We start from the raw sequence: 19,111 nt of genomic DNA, 5'->3' as shown, positions 1-19,111 counted from the left end.
TGAAGTTGTATCAATTCTAAACTGCTTTCTAGAGGCAGTACTAATAACCAACAAACTGAAGCTGAATCCTAAAAAGAGGATAGTGTTATTGGTCAGCAGTGTCTGTGTCCAGGAATTTGGTGTGCATCCTGCTCTAGACGGCCGTTCCTGAGAAAGCCCATGGTCTGGGGGTATTCTTTGATTCAGAAAGTTTCATCCCTAATATCACCATTATGTTTAACATTCCTTTAATCATATCTATATTATACTTATTCTATAAAAAAGATTTATGGCCATCCAAAAGTTTATGCCCATGTTCATGTTGTATATCCAATGATTCTATACATCAACCAGTCATAGTTTAGTTAGTAAACTTTATCTCCATTTATCATCACATTTTTTGAATTTTCAGACCAGGTTCTGAAGAGCTGCCTTAGCTGTGTCCAAAGGCTTGAATGCAAAAATCTTTCCCCATCTCCTCAGTGCCATTAGGAAAACGGACTGCATTTGAAACTTCTATCAGTTTCCAAAACAGTTTTGCTCAGTACAATCTTTTGCTCATTGTACAATACTTGTACAATGCATCCTTAGAGAATGTAGAATTCATATTGCATACATGTGTGTTCAAAACACCTACCAAGTTTATAAGAACTTCAAAAGTATGTTAGTTTTCTTACCTGTGCCACCATATTTGTCTGCCATGTTGATATCAATGTCCAATTTTAAATTCAGCATTGTCTGGATGACATCGTTGCTGCCTTTCCCAGCAGCCCACATAAAAGATGTTCTTCCCTCAAGATCTGAATCATCTTTCACAGAAGGATGCTTCAAAAATGCTTCCACGGTTTCCTAGACCACAAATCTTCTCTGAATAAGGATGGTATTGAAATGAAAATAATATATGGCTCTAGGGTTCACAAATCAAACTATTGTCACATCATAGCAAAGATTTTTTGCTTAAGCAAGAAAACTTCATTCTTCCTTTCAAGGAAACATCACAAGTTTCACAACGGGTTGGAAATATTGCCATTAAAAGAGCATTGGGGGATTCTGAGTCCTCAACACTATTTAAGCCTATTAGGCTTCACTCATTTTTTTAAAAAACAACAACAATCCTAATTGTTTAGTATTCCTAATAAAACGAAAAAAGTGGGTTGTGGATTTCAGTCAAATTAGCCTCTCTTTCTCAATTTTTAAAAAGACTACCAAGCCTTTTAAATAATTTGTTAGGCTTCCATTATTGTACTTCACTGCTGAGTATGACACAAAATTCATACAAGTGTATAATGCAGCCTCCATGATGACAAATGTATCCACAGCAGCATTCGTTCTGTTTATTGAATTTAGATATTTTCACAAGTTCCTCAAACTTTATTTCTAAAGCTCTCTGAGGGCTGGTTCGCACAATATTGTTCTGGACATGAAAAAGCATCCTCAGCTATAACTTAGATGGACAAATGTGCCACATAAACCACGTGATGGGAACTGCTGCCAGCCAGCCATCTCCATAATCACCTTGTACACATTTATGTTTGTCTGTAGGACACATGCCCGAGAATGGTCAGGACTGTTCACATGTACAAGTAAAATATTGTGTGAACAGATTCCGAGATGTTTCATTTTGTTGCACTGTATGGCATGCAACAAATCCTTACTTGTTAATATGCAATGAAGTCATCATGTTTTACTGAAAGACAGTTGGACTGCACCCCTGGTAAGCTACGCCTTGATGGGAGAAGATGCAGATAAACTTCTCTCCCTTCTCTCATCTCTCTCTTTCTCTCTTTCTTTTCAAAGACCAAGACCTGCCCTAGATATTACTTCCCTGGCACAACAAAGTAGATGTGCATACAAACTTCTTGGCTTTTGACATATGTTCACAATACTGCTGTCTTCCTTCCCTGCCAAAAGCCAACAGAATAAACTGTTAAGGCTATACAAGCCCTTAATCAAAAAGGTAAAAAGCGTTATTTAAGCTGAGCCAAAGTTTCATGCTTCCCACACTGTATCCGATACACCAAACCTTCTCTTTAATCATGGAGTAAAAGACCTACTCTTCTTCATGAGAAAATGCATTTTGCCCCTCAGGCTCTCAGCAACACCAGATGGTTGATCCTTTTCTTAATCAGACCTTGACAGTTTTAGGGTGGATACCAAAACATGATATATTTCATGATGTATATTTACTCCTCAGTTCCTCCCAATCCAGGGCCAGCCTGCCCCTGAGACAGAGGGAAGCAGCCTGCCTCAGGCGGCAGAATCCTGGGGGGGGGGTGAGGCAGTGCCCTGGCGGGAAACTTAACGGACTTGGGTTCATTCATTTCAGTGGGTCTGCTCTGAGCAACTGTAATTAGTTGGCTTAGGTGGAATTCGACAATAGCTTTTTATTTCAAAAAGTTAGCACCTGGAAAGCAGGATTGCTATCTTTTGTTGTAAACATTTGTTCCACTTTGCCTAAGGAAAACAAGTTTCCATATTGTTTCAAAAACATGGCAAAGCTTTTTTGATCAAAGATAACAATGCGACAAAAGAAGTGTGTGCACACCATAAGAATATAAACATCGCCCAAATCTCCATTTTCTTAACAATGTTCTTTTATCCACTGTCAACACACCTTAGTATAAAAGTGTTTTCACCAGAAGTCAGGCCAATTAATGACAGGACTTGAAAAAGAACAATTGGTGCTACCTGAAGTGGAGATTTGGGAGTGGAATGCTGGAGCCAATGGGGTGATGCGGGCAGGAGCAAAGCTTTGCGGAAAATAGGCTTGTTCCCCTCAGCTTTTCAGATTCGCCAAGCAGCAAGTATCGACCAAGTCCTGAAAGAATAAAATTCCCTGCCTATTTTCCCTCTCTCTCTTGGCTCAATGAAGCGAAAGAAACAGTGTTAGGTATCTGAGAGTAAGGAAAATAAAGAACTGACAGGCCACAAACCTCCATCAGTGTAGAGCACCCCAGGGTGGGGCCCATTGGTGCCAACATCCCACTCCCAAATCTCTACCAGGTAAGACCAATTGTTCTATTTGTATTGTGGGATGCTGGAACCAATGGGGTGAGACATACCATAACAAGTCACTACCACTCAAGTCTTTTGTCTGTGATGTCACGGAGTTGGGTGTCCGCCTCATGGGGAACCAGATTCCGAGAGAAAAGATTTAGTACGGGGTTTTAATATAGGCCAAATACTCAGGGTCTAAGGAATATAACTTGTCTGCCAAGATAGTATTCTTTTTAGAATGCATAGGAGTGTCAAGCTTAGCCTTGGTTACAGCCTTCAAAATAGAAGGAGCTAGCATAAAATTGGAAGAGGAGTGACTGTCAGTTAACAAAGACACATCACTCTCTGGCTTGGAAGATGTAGCTTTATCTGATTGAGAAGTTAACTCAAGAGCATGCATTATTTTGCGCTTCAGAATGGGGGCGCTGGCCTCTTGAAATAGCCTCACAGATATGGGTTCCTCATGGGCTGAACCCTCACTCCAATCGTCCTCCAAGTCCATATCTAAGTGAAAGAGATAGGCACACACACAGAGAAAGGGCAACTCAATACACTTAATTCCATTGCAACCTGGTTAATTAGGAGGAGGAACAATAGGCTCACAATCCCTCTCCGTTTGTCACTCCATGAACCAGGAGAGGAATGGCAGAAGCAATGCAGCTGTCCCTTAAAGGGCTAAAACTATTCAGGCCGTTTAAATAAGCTGCTGTGGGGGGAGTGGATGAACTCAACCGCCATGTTCTCAGTTGCCACAGCAGCGAAGCGGGAGATTGTGGTATACTTACTGCCAAGCCACAACGTACCGGGAGGGGGAGAAGAGTCTCTTGCCACTCACTCCTGTGCCGTTTGAGAGAAATGCAATCAGAGAGGGCTGGAGAGGGGAGGGCGGGGATGTCAGGCAGGAAGGAACTGCTTCGCCCGATGCTGAGGTGACAACGGAAGAAATTGTCATACGAGAAGTTTGTAGAAAATAAAGATAGGCGACCCCAGCAATGGAGGTGACCGAGTTAGAAATGGAGGCGGTGCGCGGGAAGCTAGACTGCACCCTGCAAGCGGTGGCCAAAAAGTGCCTCAGCCACAGTCAAAAGCCAGGGGCAGAAAAACTAGGTTTTAATGGAAAAAATAAACAAAATAAATAAGTAAATCCAACAGCGGGGGTCGAGGCTTATCTGAAGCAGGAGAGCCGAGGAGAACGCTCTGCTGCGTCAGGCAGGAGAAAAAACTGAGGTGAAGGAGCCCATTTCCCACAAAGCAATGTTCCTGCCTGCATCACCCCACTTGCTCCAGCCTCCCACGATACAAATCAGAGATATTTCAACATAACCTGTTTGTTTCACGTACAGCAAAGTTACTCTGTGCTGCATAGTGTAAAGGTGTTGCCCCTTGGCTGTCAGATGGGATGGTCCCAAACTTGTTTCTTTCCAAAAGAAGGTGGACAATCTGCGCATGGCCTAAAAGAGAGAGCAGAATACATATTACTTAGCTCACTATATGTGCTCCAGATTTCTTCCCTCATCCTATGAGGATGTTGTTATCTCTGTTTCCACCAGCGCATGTGCATCAGTGCAGGGACCTATCTATTTTAGTTATGGAGCTCTGTAAAATGCAGGATTGATACAAATAAGTAGGAAGTAGGAAGTTACAAAAAGCCGAGCAAAGCTGGCAAATTTGGGTGTTCAACAACATGTTATCTGCTCATTTCCCTCACTGAGAGATCAGCAGTATGACTGCTAAATCTAGAACCGTACAAATCTGACAAGCAACCGTATCTGTGTGCATCTTAATCAACCTCAAGATTCTCCTGTATGTTATGGCGAGGGCTGTAGATCAGTGGTACAGTCCGTGCTTTTCATGGAGAAGGTCTGAATCTCAATCCCTAGTATCTTCAGCTATAACTGGGAAAGACTGATAACTGGAGAGCCACTGCCAGCCAAAGTGTGTCAACAATACTGAGCTAGCTGGACCAATAGTCAGAGTTAGGATAAAGCAGCATTTATGATCCTGTTTCCCCCTCTTTCACACCAGTCAAACTTCTTCAATGTTTCAAGCTCCAATTTAGGAAATTCGAGTTCCACAAAATTGATACATATGCCCAAGAAGAAATTTAGAAATTTAGTCGTTCAGTATTTACCCAGTAAAGCTGCCCAGTGCAAGGGAGTTCGAAATAAATTATCGTAAGAGGTGACATTGCAACCTTCATAGGAGGTCAACAGATCAGCAACAGCTACATTCCCATCAGCAACTGCAAAGTGAAGGGGAGTTCGTCCTTCGTAGTCTTGCCAGTTCAGCAGAGATTCAGTTGGAGCAGCATCCTAGTTGCAAAAGTGCCAGGTAGATAAGGTGCGATTAGCATTAAGAGATCGTAGCAGCTAAGAGAGGATGGTTTTACAATTAAGAGGTTACATTAAAGCTGCACGTACTCAAGACATTTAAACCCAAAATTACGTTAGGGAGGTGCTTGCTGGCCAGGCTTCAATTTGACCTGGGGTGGGAGGGATGGCAACGGACTTAAAGAAGAGGCACCTTGCCCAGGGCTCTCTCAAATCTAGCAGCACCAGTGTGAATCCACGTTAATAAGTGAAGTTGGGAGGCATTCAAAAGGACGTTAGAGTGTCTCTCGTGACAGAGACAACCCTTACGACTATGAGCCCTAAAACGATTCCAAGTACTCTTTGTGGTGCCCACATACAACTGCCACTAAAAAAAAGGTACATCAGATCAGATAGGTATTCATTTGAAAAGAAATCCTTACCAAAATGCACTTAACAGTATGAACTGCACTTGGATCCTTGTGGTTAGCAGCCCAGTGAAGTGGAATTTTGCCTTCAATATCTGGGATTCCAATATTAGAATCATGTTTGATCAGAAGTTTCACATGCTCTGGATTATTGTAATAGGCACTCCAGTGAAGAGCAGTTTGCTGGGGGTAATTAGAAGAGATGCACAGTAAAATGAAATAAACATTCTGCTTTTGTGAACTTCAGAAACCATGTAAAATGAACAATTTACAAATTATGGAGACTGAGGACAGTTGAAAGTGAGGGAATGCTGCTTTATCAGAGGCCCTGGGCTTACTTCTGTTCAGTCTCTGGATGCGACCAACTGCACAAAAATGATCTCAAGTATGCTGTACATAAAACACAGAGGGGAGTTCAGGATTCATTCCAAGCACACAATGACATGAGAAAGTGGGATACAAAACGATATCCAGTATGCATTACTTGGTACAATGAAAAGGGGAGTTGATTCAAAGTGACAATCCTGAATCAGTAGTCTGATGGAGTGAGTTGAAAACTGATGGCTAACTGAAATGCTGATCCCAAAGGGAAGTGAATGCAAAGTCTCTACCTTTCATAGCATGTGCAGCTGATTTGGGGAGGGGCACAAGTACCAGTTCCCGGGCAGTAAAGAAAGTTCCAATGTTTGTTCTGGTCAGATGACACAGAGACCATTAAGAGGAGCCAGAGGTTTCAGCAACAGTAAAAGTTACAAGTCTGATTTTACCTTGTTTTTGTCCTGTGTATCTACTTCTCCTGGTGCCATGTATTTAAGCAACAAAGCCAAGCACTTAGGACTCTTGTGCCGTGTAGCTAAGTGTAACGGAGTGATTTCTTCCAAATCCTTCTTCATCCAGTTTGCTCTACGAGCAAGTAAAAGCTTCATAAAGCGATAATTTCCCTAAGCAATGTAACGAGGAAGGGGAAGAATAAAGTTAATTTCAATGAATAAAAAGCGTTATGAAACCAACATGTAATAATTTTGAAAAGCAATCATTAGAGGTAATGGCAATATATAGTTTATAGTCCTGTGGACAAGTGACTAGAATCATAGGATTGTAGAGTTGGAAGGTTACCCTGAGGGTCATTCTGGTCCAACTCCCTGCAATGCAGAAATATCAACAAAAGCATCCATGACAGGTGGCCATCCAACCTCTCCTTAAAATCCTCCAATGAAGGAGTCCTCAAGCTTCTGAGGGAGTCTATTCCACTGTCGAACAGTTCTTACTGTTAGAAAGTTCTTCCTACTGTTTAGTCAGGATCTCCATCCTTGTAACTTGAATCCATTTGTTCGAGTCCTACCCTCTGGAACAGCAGAAAACAAGCTTCCATGTGACAGCACTTTAGATATTTTAAGATGGCTATCATATAGCTCCTCTCAGTCTTCTTGTCTCCAGGCTAAAAAATGTAAAGGTAAAGGACTGCTGGCAGTTAAGTCCAGTCGTGAATGACTCTGGGGTTGTGGTGCTCATCTCGCTTTACTGGCTGAGGGAGCTGATGTTTGTCCGCAGACAGTTTTTCCGGGTCATGTGGCCAGCATGACTAAGCCGCTTCTGGTGAAACCAGAGCAGCGCACGGAAATGCCGTTTACCTTCCAGCCAGAGTGGTGCCTATTTATCTACTTGCACTTTGACGTGCTTTCGAACTGCTAGGTTGGCAGGAGCTGGAACCGACCAACAGGAGCTCACCTCGTCGCGGGGATTTGAACCGCTGACCTTCTGATCAGTAAGCCCTAGGCTCAGTGGTTTAGACCACAGCGCCATTCGCGTCCCGCCTGTCTCCAGGCTAAACACACCCAACTCCCTCAACCATTTTCCCTAAGGCTTGGCCTCAAGACTCTTGATCATCTTGGTAGCCCTCTGTGCACATTCCAGCCTGTCAATATCCTTCTTAAATTATGGCACCCAGAATTGGACACAGTACTTCAGGTGTGGTCTGACCAAGGCAGAACAGAGTGGCACTGTTACTTCCCTTGATCTGGACACTATACTTCTGTTGATGAAGCCTAGAATAGCATTAGCTTTTTTTTTTGCTGCTGCATCACACTGTTGTCTGATGTTCAGCTTATGGTCTACTAAGACCCTCTAGATCAGGGGTGTCAAACTCAAATTCATCGGGGGCCACATCAACAGTTTGGTCACCCTCAAAGGGCCGGTTGTATCTGTAGGACTTTATCAAAGTTATTTTTCCTTAGGCACTGGTGTGTGTTGTCTTGAACCTATACACTATTTAATATACCTATTCCAGTACGATTTTAAATAAGAATAGAAGAAGAAATAATAATGATTTTTTAAAAAGATGACGAGATGGGCTTCCAGGCAGACTGGAGCTCCAACGGGGAGGAGACAGGAGCCTGTCCCAACAGAGCAGAGCAGAAGCAAATGTTGCCTCCCCCCGCCCTGCCGCCGCACTCAGGAGTCGGAGGATACGGAGCTGCAGTTTGGGCAGCAGCAGTTTCTTCCTTGCAAGGGAGCCCCAGCGGCACCGCGAGCGCAGGTGGCCAGGATGTCCTGCTGGGGCCCCGAGCTGCTGCAGTTGCTCCCGGGGAGGGGGCTATCTGCCAAGTCCTCCGGCCCAGAGAAAGCCGATGTGTTGGCGTGGGGAGGGGGGCGGTGTTTCGTAGCCAGGCTCCTGCAGCCAAGTTGCTGGCAGGCTCCCACTTTGCTCCAGCCGCCCAGATGCTGGCGCGGTCCTCTTCGGGGTGGGAGGCGCCCCTGCTTTGCAGTGTGGCACATCGCCCGCCCGCCTCCCTCCACCCCACTCTGCGCAGCTGAACCGGCAGCAGCTTCGCCTCTTCTAGCCCAGCGGGGGCGCGCCGCCTGCGGCAAGACCTGCGCTGGGTCCCCGCTCTCCACTCGCCTCTGCCGTTCCCTTCCCCGCCTGCCGGCCCCGCTACTTATCCACCAGGGCGACCCCCAGCCATCCCCTGGCCCCGCCGCCCGCGCCCCCAGCCATCTCCTCGCCAGCTGCAGCGCCGCAGTGGCCTCTTCTTGCGGCCCGAGCGAGTGAGCGAGCGGCGTCCCAAGGGTGGCTCTCGCTCCCTGCCCTCGCTGCCAGCCTCCGCGGCTCCCTCGCGCTCCAAAAGTTGCCGCGCGCCCGACCCACCCCCTCAAGCAGCCGCGCCTGGGAGGCTTCGAGGGGCGGAGGCAGCCGGCTCCGAGCTCGGCTTCGCGGGACCGCCTCCTTCGCAGCGAGCCCCGGACTGGACCGAGTGAGCAGAAAGCCTCTTTGCCCAGCCCGCGAGGCAGGCGAAAGTTGTGGGACCGGCCGGTAGGCAGCGCCGACGGGGCGCTTCGGTTGGAGCCCTGTCTGCAAGCAGGCAGGGAAGGCTGTTTGCGTGGGTCACTTTTTAGAAAGGCAGAGAGCCTCCGCCGGAGTGCAGACCCTAAAATCTGGGTCGGGACCAGTAAAAAGGATGAGAAGCTCGCTTCCTCGCCCTTGATGCCACGGGCCACATGACGAGGTCTGGCGGGCCGGATTTGGCCCGCGGGCCTTGTGTTTGACACCCGTGCTCTAGATCCTTTTCATATGTACTACAGTCAACCCCAAGTCAAAGTAGTAGGTTGTCATTACTTTCTCCTAATCAGCCAGGATCTAGAGTAACACAGTTTTTAGATTATTGCTAGTTTTTGAACAAGTAATCTGTCTAATTCTTTCTTATAGTTTTGTCCTGAGTGTTGAATGGCTTGCAGAAAGTTTACATTTCATCCATTGAAAAAGGTGGCGGGGGGCGGATTTTGAGCCACTTGGTTGGCTAGAGATAAGTGTTTTAAACCTTTCCCACATCAGTAATTTCTTAAGATTTTTTTTATCAATGGGGAGTTCATTAATTCAGATAAAAATTCATAACCATAGAAACCACAGTGAATGTTAACTATCACTTAGTAGGACGTGCTTCCAGTACCATCTTACTCTGGGATATACTTTTAAGAGACTTGATGCTGAATACAGGAAAGTAAGCAACTACTAATGTTTCTCCCCACAGGTAGCACACTTGCAGAAAGCCTTCGGGCAGGGGTGCCAGCCAAGCAGTACTCAAAATAGAAGAAGGTTTTGCAAAATACATACTGCATCTTGAGAAAGTACTCCAGAGGAAATTATTGAATTGGGAAGCCTTACCCATAAATACTTTACCACATGTTAAAATCTAGGAAACCATCTGGTGGTAATTAGATTTATTAACCATATATGTGTTCTCCTGAAAATGTTCTATTGAGAGGGATAATACTTGCTTTGAAATTAAATCTAGCTACAGGAATTTGGATAAATTGAATAAATATTCCCAGAATGAAGCAATTTTCTGAATTAAAGATGAAATGATAAATTCTGTAATTAATTAAAATATTTTTAAAGCAAAGAAACTATTTTCTAATGTCATTACTAAAATCAAACCAAACATAAAACATTTACTTGATAGATGCAAATTCATTACCATGTAAATTAAGAGATGTTCTTTGCTTTCTATTATTATTATTTTTAGCGTAAGTTTCCAAAATTATAGAGCCTCATCAAAACAAAATGTTTCCATACTTTGAAATAAGAGTTTTCTTGTTGAATATTTTTGTTAAGAAATGACAGATAAATAAAGAGATGGATAATATAAAGAGAAAAAGTGAAATTAAAAATCGAATCTGTTTATCAGTTCTTCCTTCAAGGAGAACCATGCAGTGAGGAGATTATAATAGGATATTATCTTAAGCAGGGGACTGGAATAATTTTACCCTTCAAGTCAAAAGGCATCTATTTGAGGGAGGGTGACCCTTCAGCTAGAGAACTGTCAATGTTGCTTTGGGGGAGAATGTGAGTTTCCATAGATATTGAACAAAAATGGATTATAGATTTATATTCATGCGGAAGTATTCCCAGTGATTTCAGTTTAACTTTTGAATAAGCATGATAGGAATTACAAAATTAATTTACTGATTTTTAAATACACTCAGTGGAATTAATAAAATAGTACATAATTATATTTTTAACAATAATGGGAAGAATAGGAAAGAAGACTGAATTGTTCTTGTTTAGTCTGATATAACATCTTGGGAATTACCTAAGTAACAAAGTACCTCCCTGACTTCTATAAGACATCTGAAGGCAGCCCTGTTTTGGGAAGTTTTTAGTGTTTGATGTTTTATCGTGTTTTTAATATTCTATTGGAAGCAGCCCAGAGTAGCTGGGGAAACCCAGCCAGATGGGTAGGGTGTAAATAAATTATTATGATTATGATGATTGTTATGATAGTTAAAATTATTATTAATTATCATTATCACAGTACTGGAGCAGGACCTGGGAGCCCAGGCTACAAATCCCCATGCATTCATGAAGTTTCATGGGTGACACTGGGTGAGTCACAAACAGGGTCGATGGGAAGGGGGGAAACCATATACATCACCTTCAGCTCCTTGGAGGAAAAGTGGGGTATGAATGCAATAATAAATAAATGAACATACCAAGCCTCAAACAGACTATCAATCTGGATAGCCGGAGCCCCTGAAACTGGAGTTTGAGACAGCTTCTCCTCCAGACAAATTCCTCTGGGAAACCTGCCCCAGTTACAACAGGGTCCTCATCTTCCCCAGGGAGATGACTAAAGCCACTCTAAGGCGTTTGTTGTATTGGATGGATTTCCACTGACACGTCATGTGTGAATGCGTGGATAGAGATGATAGTGCTTCCAATGAAAATTCCATATTGGAAAGCCATCTAATTCAATGGGTATCTGCTTGAAAATGTGTATAAACAACAACTGTTGACTTAGAGTCACACATTACTACAAATGTTTTCTGGTTTCATTTGCACAGTACAACCCTCACCCTTCATGCACAGAAACAAATGCTACAGGATAAATGTTTGGTCATTTCTGGTGATGGGTTTATTTTCAAATCCGTATACTGCTGTTCTGGCGCAGATATTGGTGCTTACTTCTGAATACAACTGAAAACTTACCCTGTAGTTACTTATTGATAGCATATTATTGGTGTGGTTGTTCCTGAAAATGATCTCATTTGCGTAGAGTTTAGTGAAAGCCACACTGCAGGTCACTGAAGGTGCATGTTTAAATCCACCACAAACTAAGTGTGTTTAGAAGTGAGTGACAAGTTGCCAGCATCTTCTCTGTTACTGTGGGATTTTATGAAGCCAATGCTTTTTCCCTTGACAGAACTGATATAACAAACACTATGGCCTTTTATAAGGCTGATAGAATATAGGACCTTATAAACTAAATCAGTGATGTCACATGTCAATTTAATAGTGAATATGATTGAATTAGATAACTAGTAGAATTGTAAAGCACCTTCTTTAACACAAATTGCTGCTTAGTGAAGGCATCCCATGTGTGGCTAATCATTTTCAAGTCAATGATGGCAACAGCACCACCCATCTTAACAGTGGACCTACGGTAAATCTTAAGGAAAGTGCCCTTTTGGCAATGTCACCTTCACCATCCAGGACACCAAAGACAGAACTCTCAGCATACAAAAGAAAGCTCAGCTGAAAGGCAATTTTATTAGTCACTTTCCAAGTTTAAAGAGTTTGTCCGTCTGGCAAAGCAACCTAGGCAGCAAACCAGCCAAGAACATCTGCGACTTGGAACCCATTCTGGTGATCAACTGTGGTTTCACTGAAAGCAAGGCAGCATGCTTAGTTGCTCTATGGCTGAAATGTTACAACATTTCTTCTACAAATGCCCACTGAAACCTTAGCTTTGTTCAGTTAGTTTCCATAGGAATAAGCTGAACTATCAAGTGGTGCACCGTGAAAGGGTACATGTACAAGCACAGTAAAAATGAGAGGAAAGAGGCCACTTCTCCATGTACTTTTCCTCTTTAAACTGAACCTTTGACTTTTGAGCTCACTGAGCACAACTGGTGCAAGATTTCCTTGCTCTGCTTGTTGTTCAAAAGCATGTGCTGAAATTTATCGGAAACAATTGACTGCTTTCAGTTCAATTCTCTAGCATAATGCGTAAAATGTTTTCATTTCCAAGTCATTTTAGGTGCTGTTAATAGTGGTTTTAGTAGGTCTCCTCCATTACTCTTTTAGATCAGTTCAGGCAGAAGCTTCTAAAAACAATTAATCTTGCATGAATTTAAGACACAAGATAAAACACACATCCACTTACACATAAACACTTACAGTAGCTTCTATTGAAATCTGATTCAGAATTATTTCGAGCTAGTATCATACGTGGGCTTATTACAAAGCTGACCCAAAGAGAGGGACGACTCAAGACCATTTTGTTGCAGTAGTAAATACACATCATGTTGCCTATTTTTTGCTATGGCAATAGCTTCTGAGCTTATCACTCAGTATCACTGGGCTCAACATATATACTGGAGGTTTTCCAAGCAGCAATGATCTTTATACACTTTGGAGCACTAACAATACTTGTCCCTATGCCAAAATAATTAGCTTATATATAGCTTAGTGATTTAGGTAGCTATGCGGTAAACTAGGGAGGATATAGTGGAGCACACATTTCCCAAAAGTGGCTTCTTCCAAGGCATATACCGTATTTTTCGCTCTATAACACGCACCAGACCATAACACGCACATAGTTTTTAGAGGAGGAAAACAAGAAAAAAAAATTTCTAAACGAAATAGTGGATATATGATTTTTGTGGTTCATGCTGTGGCCACAGACATGTGATCTGACAGTGAGTTTGGAGTAGCCCAATGCAAAAATCCTGAGGATTCATGTGGATCCTTGCTTTGTAACCACGGAGGAGGGATGGAAGGGGAACCATGGATCCTCTGCTCAAGACTGCAGCAGATCCCCCCCGCCACCCGCAGGCATTCGCTCCATAACACGCACAGACATTTCCCCTTACTTTCTAGGAGGAAAAAAGTAAGTGTTATGGTGCAAAAAATATGGTAAGTCTATGAATGTTTTTTCTGTGGCCCATGTGACCTACAGTTCTCATGATAGAAGCAGCTTATTCAGTGGAGTGTGCTGTGAAGTGTATTGGAGTGACTAAGTGGAGTGCCAATGTAAGTCTTGATCCATGTGGATAGAAAAGAATTAGATACTTTCTTCCTCATGGTAGAGAAGTGAATGGAGACAAACAGTAGCGGTTTGTTTAATGACCTGAGCGTGGGAGATGTAGATGTAGGTCCTCTTTGATGTCCAAGCCCACTTCATAAGAGTGGGATGGTTTGAGGCAAAGGTAAGATTTATTAAGCCATACAGAAGACCTTGCGGATAAAGATTAAGTCTGGGTGAAAAATTACTTAAGCACTGTGGAAAATGGAATGGTAGTCTTTGACAGAGAGATCACTGCATTCTGAAACCCTCTGTGTGGTGGAGATGGCTGCTAGGAAAACCACTTTTAAAGAAAGAATCTGGAGTGAAGCCATATGAGGGGTTTAAAGGGTGACTTTCGTAGTGCTTGGGAGAATTTTGTGGAGATTCCAGAATGGGAAACTGTGGATTATAGGTGCATTCAAGAGAGTTGTTTGTTGCAAAAATATCTTAAGTAGAAGCTGTCTCCTGATGGGGCAGATGCACAGTTTTGACAGAGCTAGTAAACTGTACAAGCTAATAAAAATATTTTCCCAGTTGTGTTATTTTAGCATGCAGCCAGAAAGTTTTTCTACCGATATTCAAGTACCAAGAGCCAGATCAGTTTTAGCTAAGGGACAGTAGGAAGAATTCATCTCCAAGAGGAGGACTGCATGCAACAGGATCAAAGAAATAACAGGAGTAGTTCTAGCAGTACTGAGTCTGAAACCTTTCAAGTAAACACAACGTCTCTAACAAGATAATCTATTTTTCAGACATGCACAGGTACAGGGTAGCACTATAAATATCAGGAGATTCAAAAATTTTACAAGACAATGACTCAATAGTGATATATTTCAGAAGTACAGCCCTTGGTGACGGTAGTGGCTTAGAGGACTCCCAGATGAATGGGAGTAGAGAAAACAGGCAGGTTTCATTTTTATTGATATAATATTTTGGACAAGGGAATTAAGACATTGACATAAGACTTTAATATTAATTTTCATGCATTTGGAGGGGCCTTAAAAACTAATGTTTTAAGATGTCATTACTTTAGAACATCATTGTCCATTGGTTACAGAATCTGTAGGGAATCTACTGCAATTAGATTAACTAAAGAGGTTACCTGAATGCAAGGCAAGGCTACATGCTGCCAATAAGCACAGAATTCCCAATGGTATGTTTTCTTTGTTAAGCAAGTGGAAATTCAGAAGACATCTCCAAATGAGAAACATGGAGGGTGTAGAAAGGTGTTTAATCCTTCTCTTGGAACAGCCTTTCTCAACCTGTGGGTCCCCAGATGTTGTTGAACTACAACTCCCATCACCCCTAGCTAGCAAGGCCAGAGCTCAGGGATGATGGGAGTTGTAGTCCAACAATATCTGGGGACCCACAGGTTCAGAACCACCGCCTTAGAAGATGGCCACAAAAGGAAATGTCCAGAGCATGAACCTTCATCATCTGCACATAGCTTGGGTCTCCCAACACCTGTAGTACCAGGGACTATCTTGGGCAGCTGTGTGCACATGTACATACATAATACTTATTTATCTGGGTTGACAAAATCCTTTGAGCCACTTGAAAACTGTTGAAGATGGTGCTTCTAAAGTCCTTAAACTGACATATAGGCAAGACCTTCAAAATCTGCCTTTAAATGGAAATATATTTAAAAAGGGAGCGGGTCGCGCTGTGGTCTAAACCATTGAGCCTCTTGGGCTTGATGACTGGAAGGTCAGTGGTTCAAATTCCCGTGACGGGGTGAGCTCTGTTCCAGCTTCTGCCAACCTAGTAGTTCGAAAGCACACCAGTGCAAGTTAGATAAATATGTACTGCACTGCTATGGCGGGAACGTAAACGCCATTTCTGTGTGCTCTGGCTTCCGTCGCACCAGAAGCGATTTAGTCATGCTGGCCACATGACCCAGAAAGGTGTCTGTGGACATATGCTGGCTCCCTCGGCCTGAAGCGAGATGAGCGCCACACCCCATAGTCGCCTTTGACTGGACTTAACTGTCAAGGGGTCCTTTACCTTTTACCTTTATATTTAAATGGTCTTTTCCCCCCTCAAAGCAACTGCATGGGTTTTGTCAAGCAATAGTTTGCATTAAGGCTTCATGATCATGCAACAATTGTAATGAAACACTGCACTGATCTTCTGTTAGGGTTGTATCTAATGATAGTCCTACTCAGAATACATCCACTAAAATTAACAGACATTACTAACTTAGGTTTTTAAATTTCAGTGCTATATTCCAGGAGGATTGTACCACACCCTGTACTAGGTCTCTATTGTCAGCCGATAATTTTCAACAAAATGGACTTGGTAAAGGCAAATAAAATTTTAAAAAGTATATTGAGGGGAGACTTCTTAATACCTTTTAAATGGAACAGCTGGTTTTAAAATTATACCTTTCTTAATGGAATATCTCCTGACTGAATTCCATGAAAACCATAAGAAATCTTTCTTCAAAGAATATCAAATGGGTAAAAAAAGAAAAGGAAATGTTTCAACTACCAAACTGATGCAATGGTGAATTCTATATGTATTTCATAGAATCATAGAATAGAATCATAGAGTTGGAATAGACCACAAGGGCCATTGAGTCCAACCCCCTGCCAAGTAGGAAACAATTTCATAGGAGCACACTGAAGTTCTGGGCATGCATTACAGTGGTGCCCCGCAAGACGAATGCCTCGCAAGACGGAAAACCCGCTACACGAAAGGGTTTTCCGTTTTTGAGCTGCTTCGCAAGACGATTTCCCTACGGGCTTGCTTTGCAAGACAAAAACGTCTTGCGAGTGTTCCGATTTTTTCCCCGCTTCCCCCCTTTTTCTAAGCCGCTAAGCCGCTAATAGCCTTTTAGCCGCTAATCCGCTAAGCCTTTAATAGCTGCTAAGCCTTTAATAGCCGCTAAACCGCTAATAGCGCTAATCCGCTAATAGGGTTGCTTCGCAAGACGAAAAAACCGCTAGACGAAGAGACTCGCGGAACGGATTAATTTCGTCTTGCGAGGCACCACTGTATTACTGCTGAGATCCCTTTAAATAATTACTATTTACAAAAATATTGTAGTTCTTTCTGAAACATCTCCTTCCTTTATGGTTGGTTTTAATATCTTTCAAGTTGAAAACTTTCAAATTTATATAACCTCCATCTGAGTAGTTAAAATTGCTTTTACTTAAGATATAAATAATCAGCCAGAACTTGTATTATGTTACCAGCAGAGTTTCCTACCAAAAGAGAGAGTATCATTTCAAGTTGCACAGGTTCATTAACTACATGGACGTATAATTAAACAACAACAAAAAAGAGGTCAAAGCATACATTAACCTATTTTACTTCCCCCCTCTATTACATTTTCAAAAGCTTCTGTATGACTTCACTCTGCAAGCTGTGAAAGACCAACCATCCACCCTCTTTTCAGTATGAATAAGGTTGACACCTGACAGCTTCACATAGCTGACAGGGTTATACAACAGCCCACCCTCCCTATTCTCAATCCAATTAGACCTCTAATCCTCCAGATGAAAGGCCCAACTACTCACGTTCTTCATGACAACGACAGCTATTGATTATTTGTCACTGCAGCTAACACCTTCTCTGTGGAGGCCACTCTGACAGAAGCAAACCTCCCAAATTAGGCAGCACTTTATCTGCCCTGGAGGCCAAATGGCACAACAAGTAAAGGCTAATAAATGGTATAAAAATGAACAAATCATAACATTATGACAGGTTGATCGTTGCCAGTAGTTTCACAACTCAAGCTTGACGCTCTGCTAGACCCGCTCCTTCTTTTCTCTCTTCCAATTGTGCTCCAACTTTGACTGAATTAAAGGCCAGAACAATTAAGGCATTTGACCAGCAAGGGTAAGCTGGAATGGAAGTATTGCCAAGGGACACAGATGTCAATAGCAGACTACCCATTTGTCAATACAAACATTCGAGACATGCAAATGCTGATGTCCTGGTTCTCCACTAGGTTGCACTGATGCCCTTCATAAACAGCTCAAACGGGAACTGATGAAATTAACTTCCCAGACTTGTAATTTTCTGTTAAGAGGAGGATTTTTAGGAATATAAAACAGAGTTTTCATTAAAGACAGTGCAAAACTATTTATAAAAAGAAATATTTCTGACTCTTTATAGTTGCACAGTAATGTGTCAGAAATGTTTTCTTAAAGCCCGAGAAGAAGGATTTATGTATTAAGAATGACATGATAAATTTAACTGTCACAATAAATGACAAAGAAAGCTTGACTATTCTAGGGTTCTCATACCGTGCTCCTATGGAGCAATCCTAAACAGTGTCTACTAAGAAGGAAGTGCCCTGGGTTCAATGGGACCTATTTGCAGGTCTATAGGATTCCAGCCCTAATTTCTTTTTTTAAAAAATATTTTACTCAAGAAATTAGCAATTTAAAATGTTTTAGCTGCTGCTTCCTCCTCAACAATACTTATGTTTATAATGTTTAGACACATCCACGTGTTTGAGCATATCTAGTAGGATTTTCTGGCTTTTTCCTTAAACATCAGACCCTTATGCCCCATCACAAATGGCTTCTGGTATCAGTTTCACAAACTGTTTGCCACTGACTGGGTTCAGTCAACACTTAAGGATCTTAATATCCTGCACTTCTCTTCCCCACTTGTACTCTAAACCGGCACATATAGCCCCAGAGACCAAACTTAAAACTGACCAATTATGAATTCTGAGTTATTTAAGAAAAAAACCCTGAGTTGGTACTATACTGAACAAAAAAATCACCACCAGGGAACTTGCATTCAATAGATAATGTAGGGATGGTGGGAGAGTGAGGGTAGGTTGCTGTGGAGCGGCAGGAGAAGGCAGGCGTGGGATATAGCTCAAGAAATACCATATTTTCCGCTCTATAGGACACACTTTCTCCCCTCCAATAATTAAGGGGAAATGTGTGTGCGTCCTATGGAGCAAATGCAGGCTCCTTGACTTCAGCGATAGCAACGTGAAGCCTCCGAAGCGCAGAGGGAGCGCTCCCTCCATGCTCCGGAGGCTTCGCGTTGCTTTCGCTGAAGCCTGGAGAGTGAGAGGGGTCAGTGCGCACCAAACCCTCTCGCTCTCCAAGCTTCAGGGATAGCTGCCTGAAGCCTCCGGAGCGTAGCGGGAACTCACACTACGCTCCGAAGGCTTCGGGTTCCTTTTGCTGAAGCCAGGAAAGCAAGACTCTCCTGGCTTCAGCAGAGAGGGAGAGGTGCGCAGCGCCCCTTCAGCGAAGCAGGAGGAGAAATGGAAGGGGCTCCGTTTCTCCTGCCGCTTCGCTGATGGGGCGCTGAGCAGAGAGGGGGAGAATTTTTTTTTTCTTGTTCTCCCCCTCTAAAACAA

General features: G+C 42.8%; 1 protein-coding gene across 3 annotated transcripts in view; it reads right to left on the bottom strand.

Annotated features, from left to right (window-relative positions):
* Positions 1–19,111, bottom strand: part of INVS (inversin) — a gene marked incomplete at its 5' end in the record, with an annotated part of 69,811 nt that overhangs the window by 34,150 nt on the left and 16,550 nt on the right. For all 3 annotated transcript variants that reach the window (XM_081166139.1, XM_081166140.1, XM_081166138.1), the window contains 5 exons: positions 657–828; positions 4,318–4,427; positions 5,108–5,288; positions 5,729–5,896; positions 6,481–6,654. In XM_081166139.1, coding sequence (XP_081022265.1) covers positions 657–828; positions 4,318–4,427; positions 5,108–5,288; positions 5,729–5,896; positions 6,481–6,654 — 805 coding nt within the window. The remainder of the gene's footprint in view (positions 1–656; positions 829–4,317; positions 4,428–5,107; positions 5,289–5,728; positions 5,897–6,480; positions 6,655–19,111) is intronic.

The sequence above is a fragment of the Podarcis bocagei genome (genome assembly GCF_964188305.1).
Source record: "Podarcis bocagei genome assembly, chromosome: 13".
Taxonomy (NCBI): Eukaryota; Metazoa; Chordata; class Lepidosauria; order Squamata; family Lacertidae; genus Podarcis; species Podarcis bocagei.
This window is presented reverse-complemented; position numbering and strand designations above follow the sequence as displayed.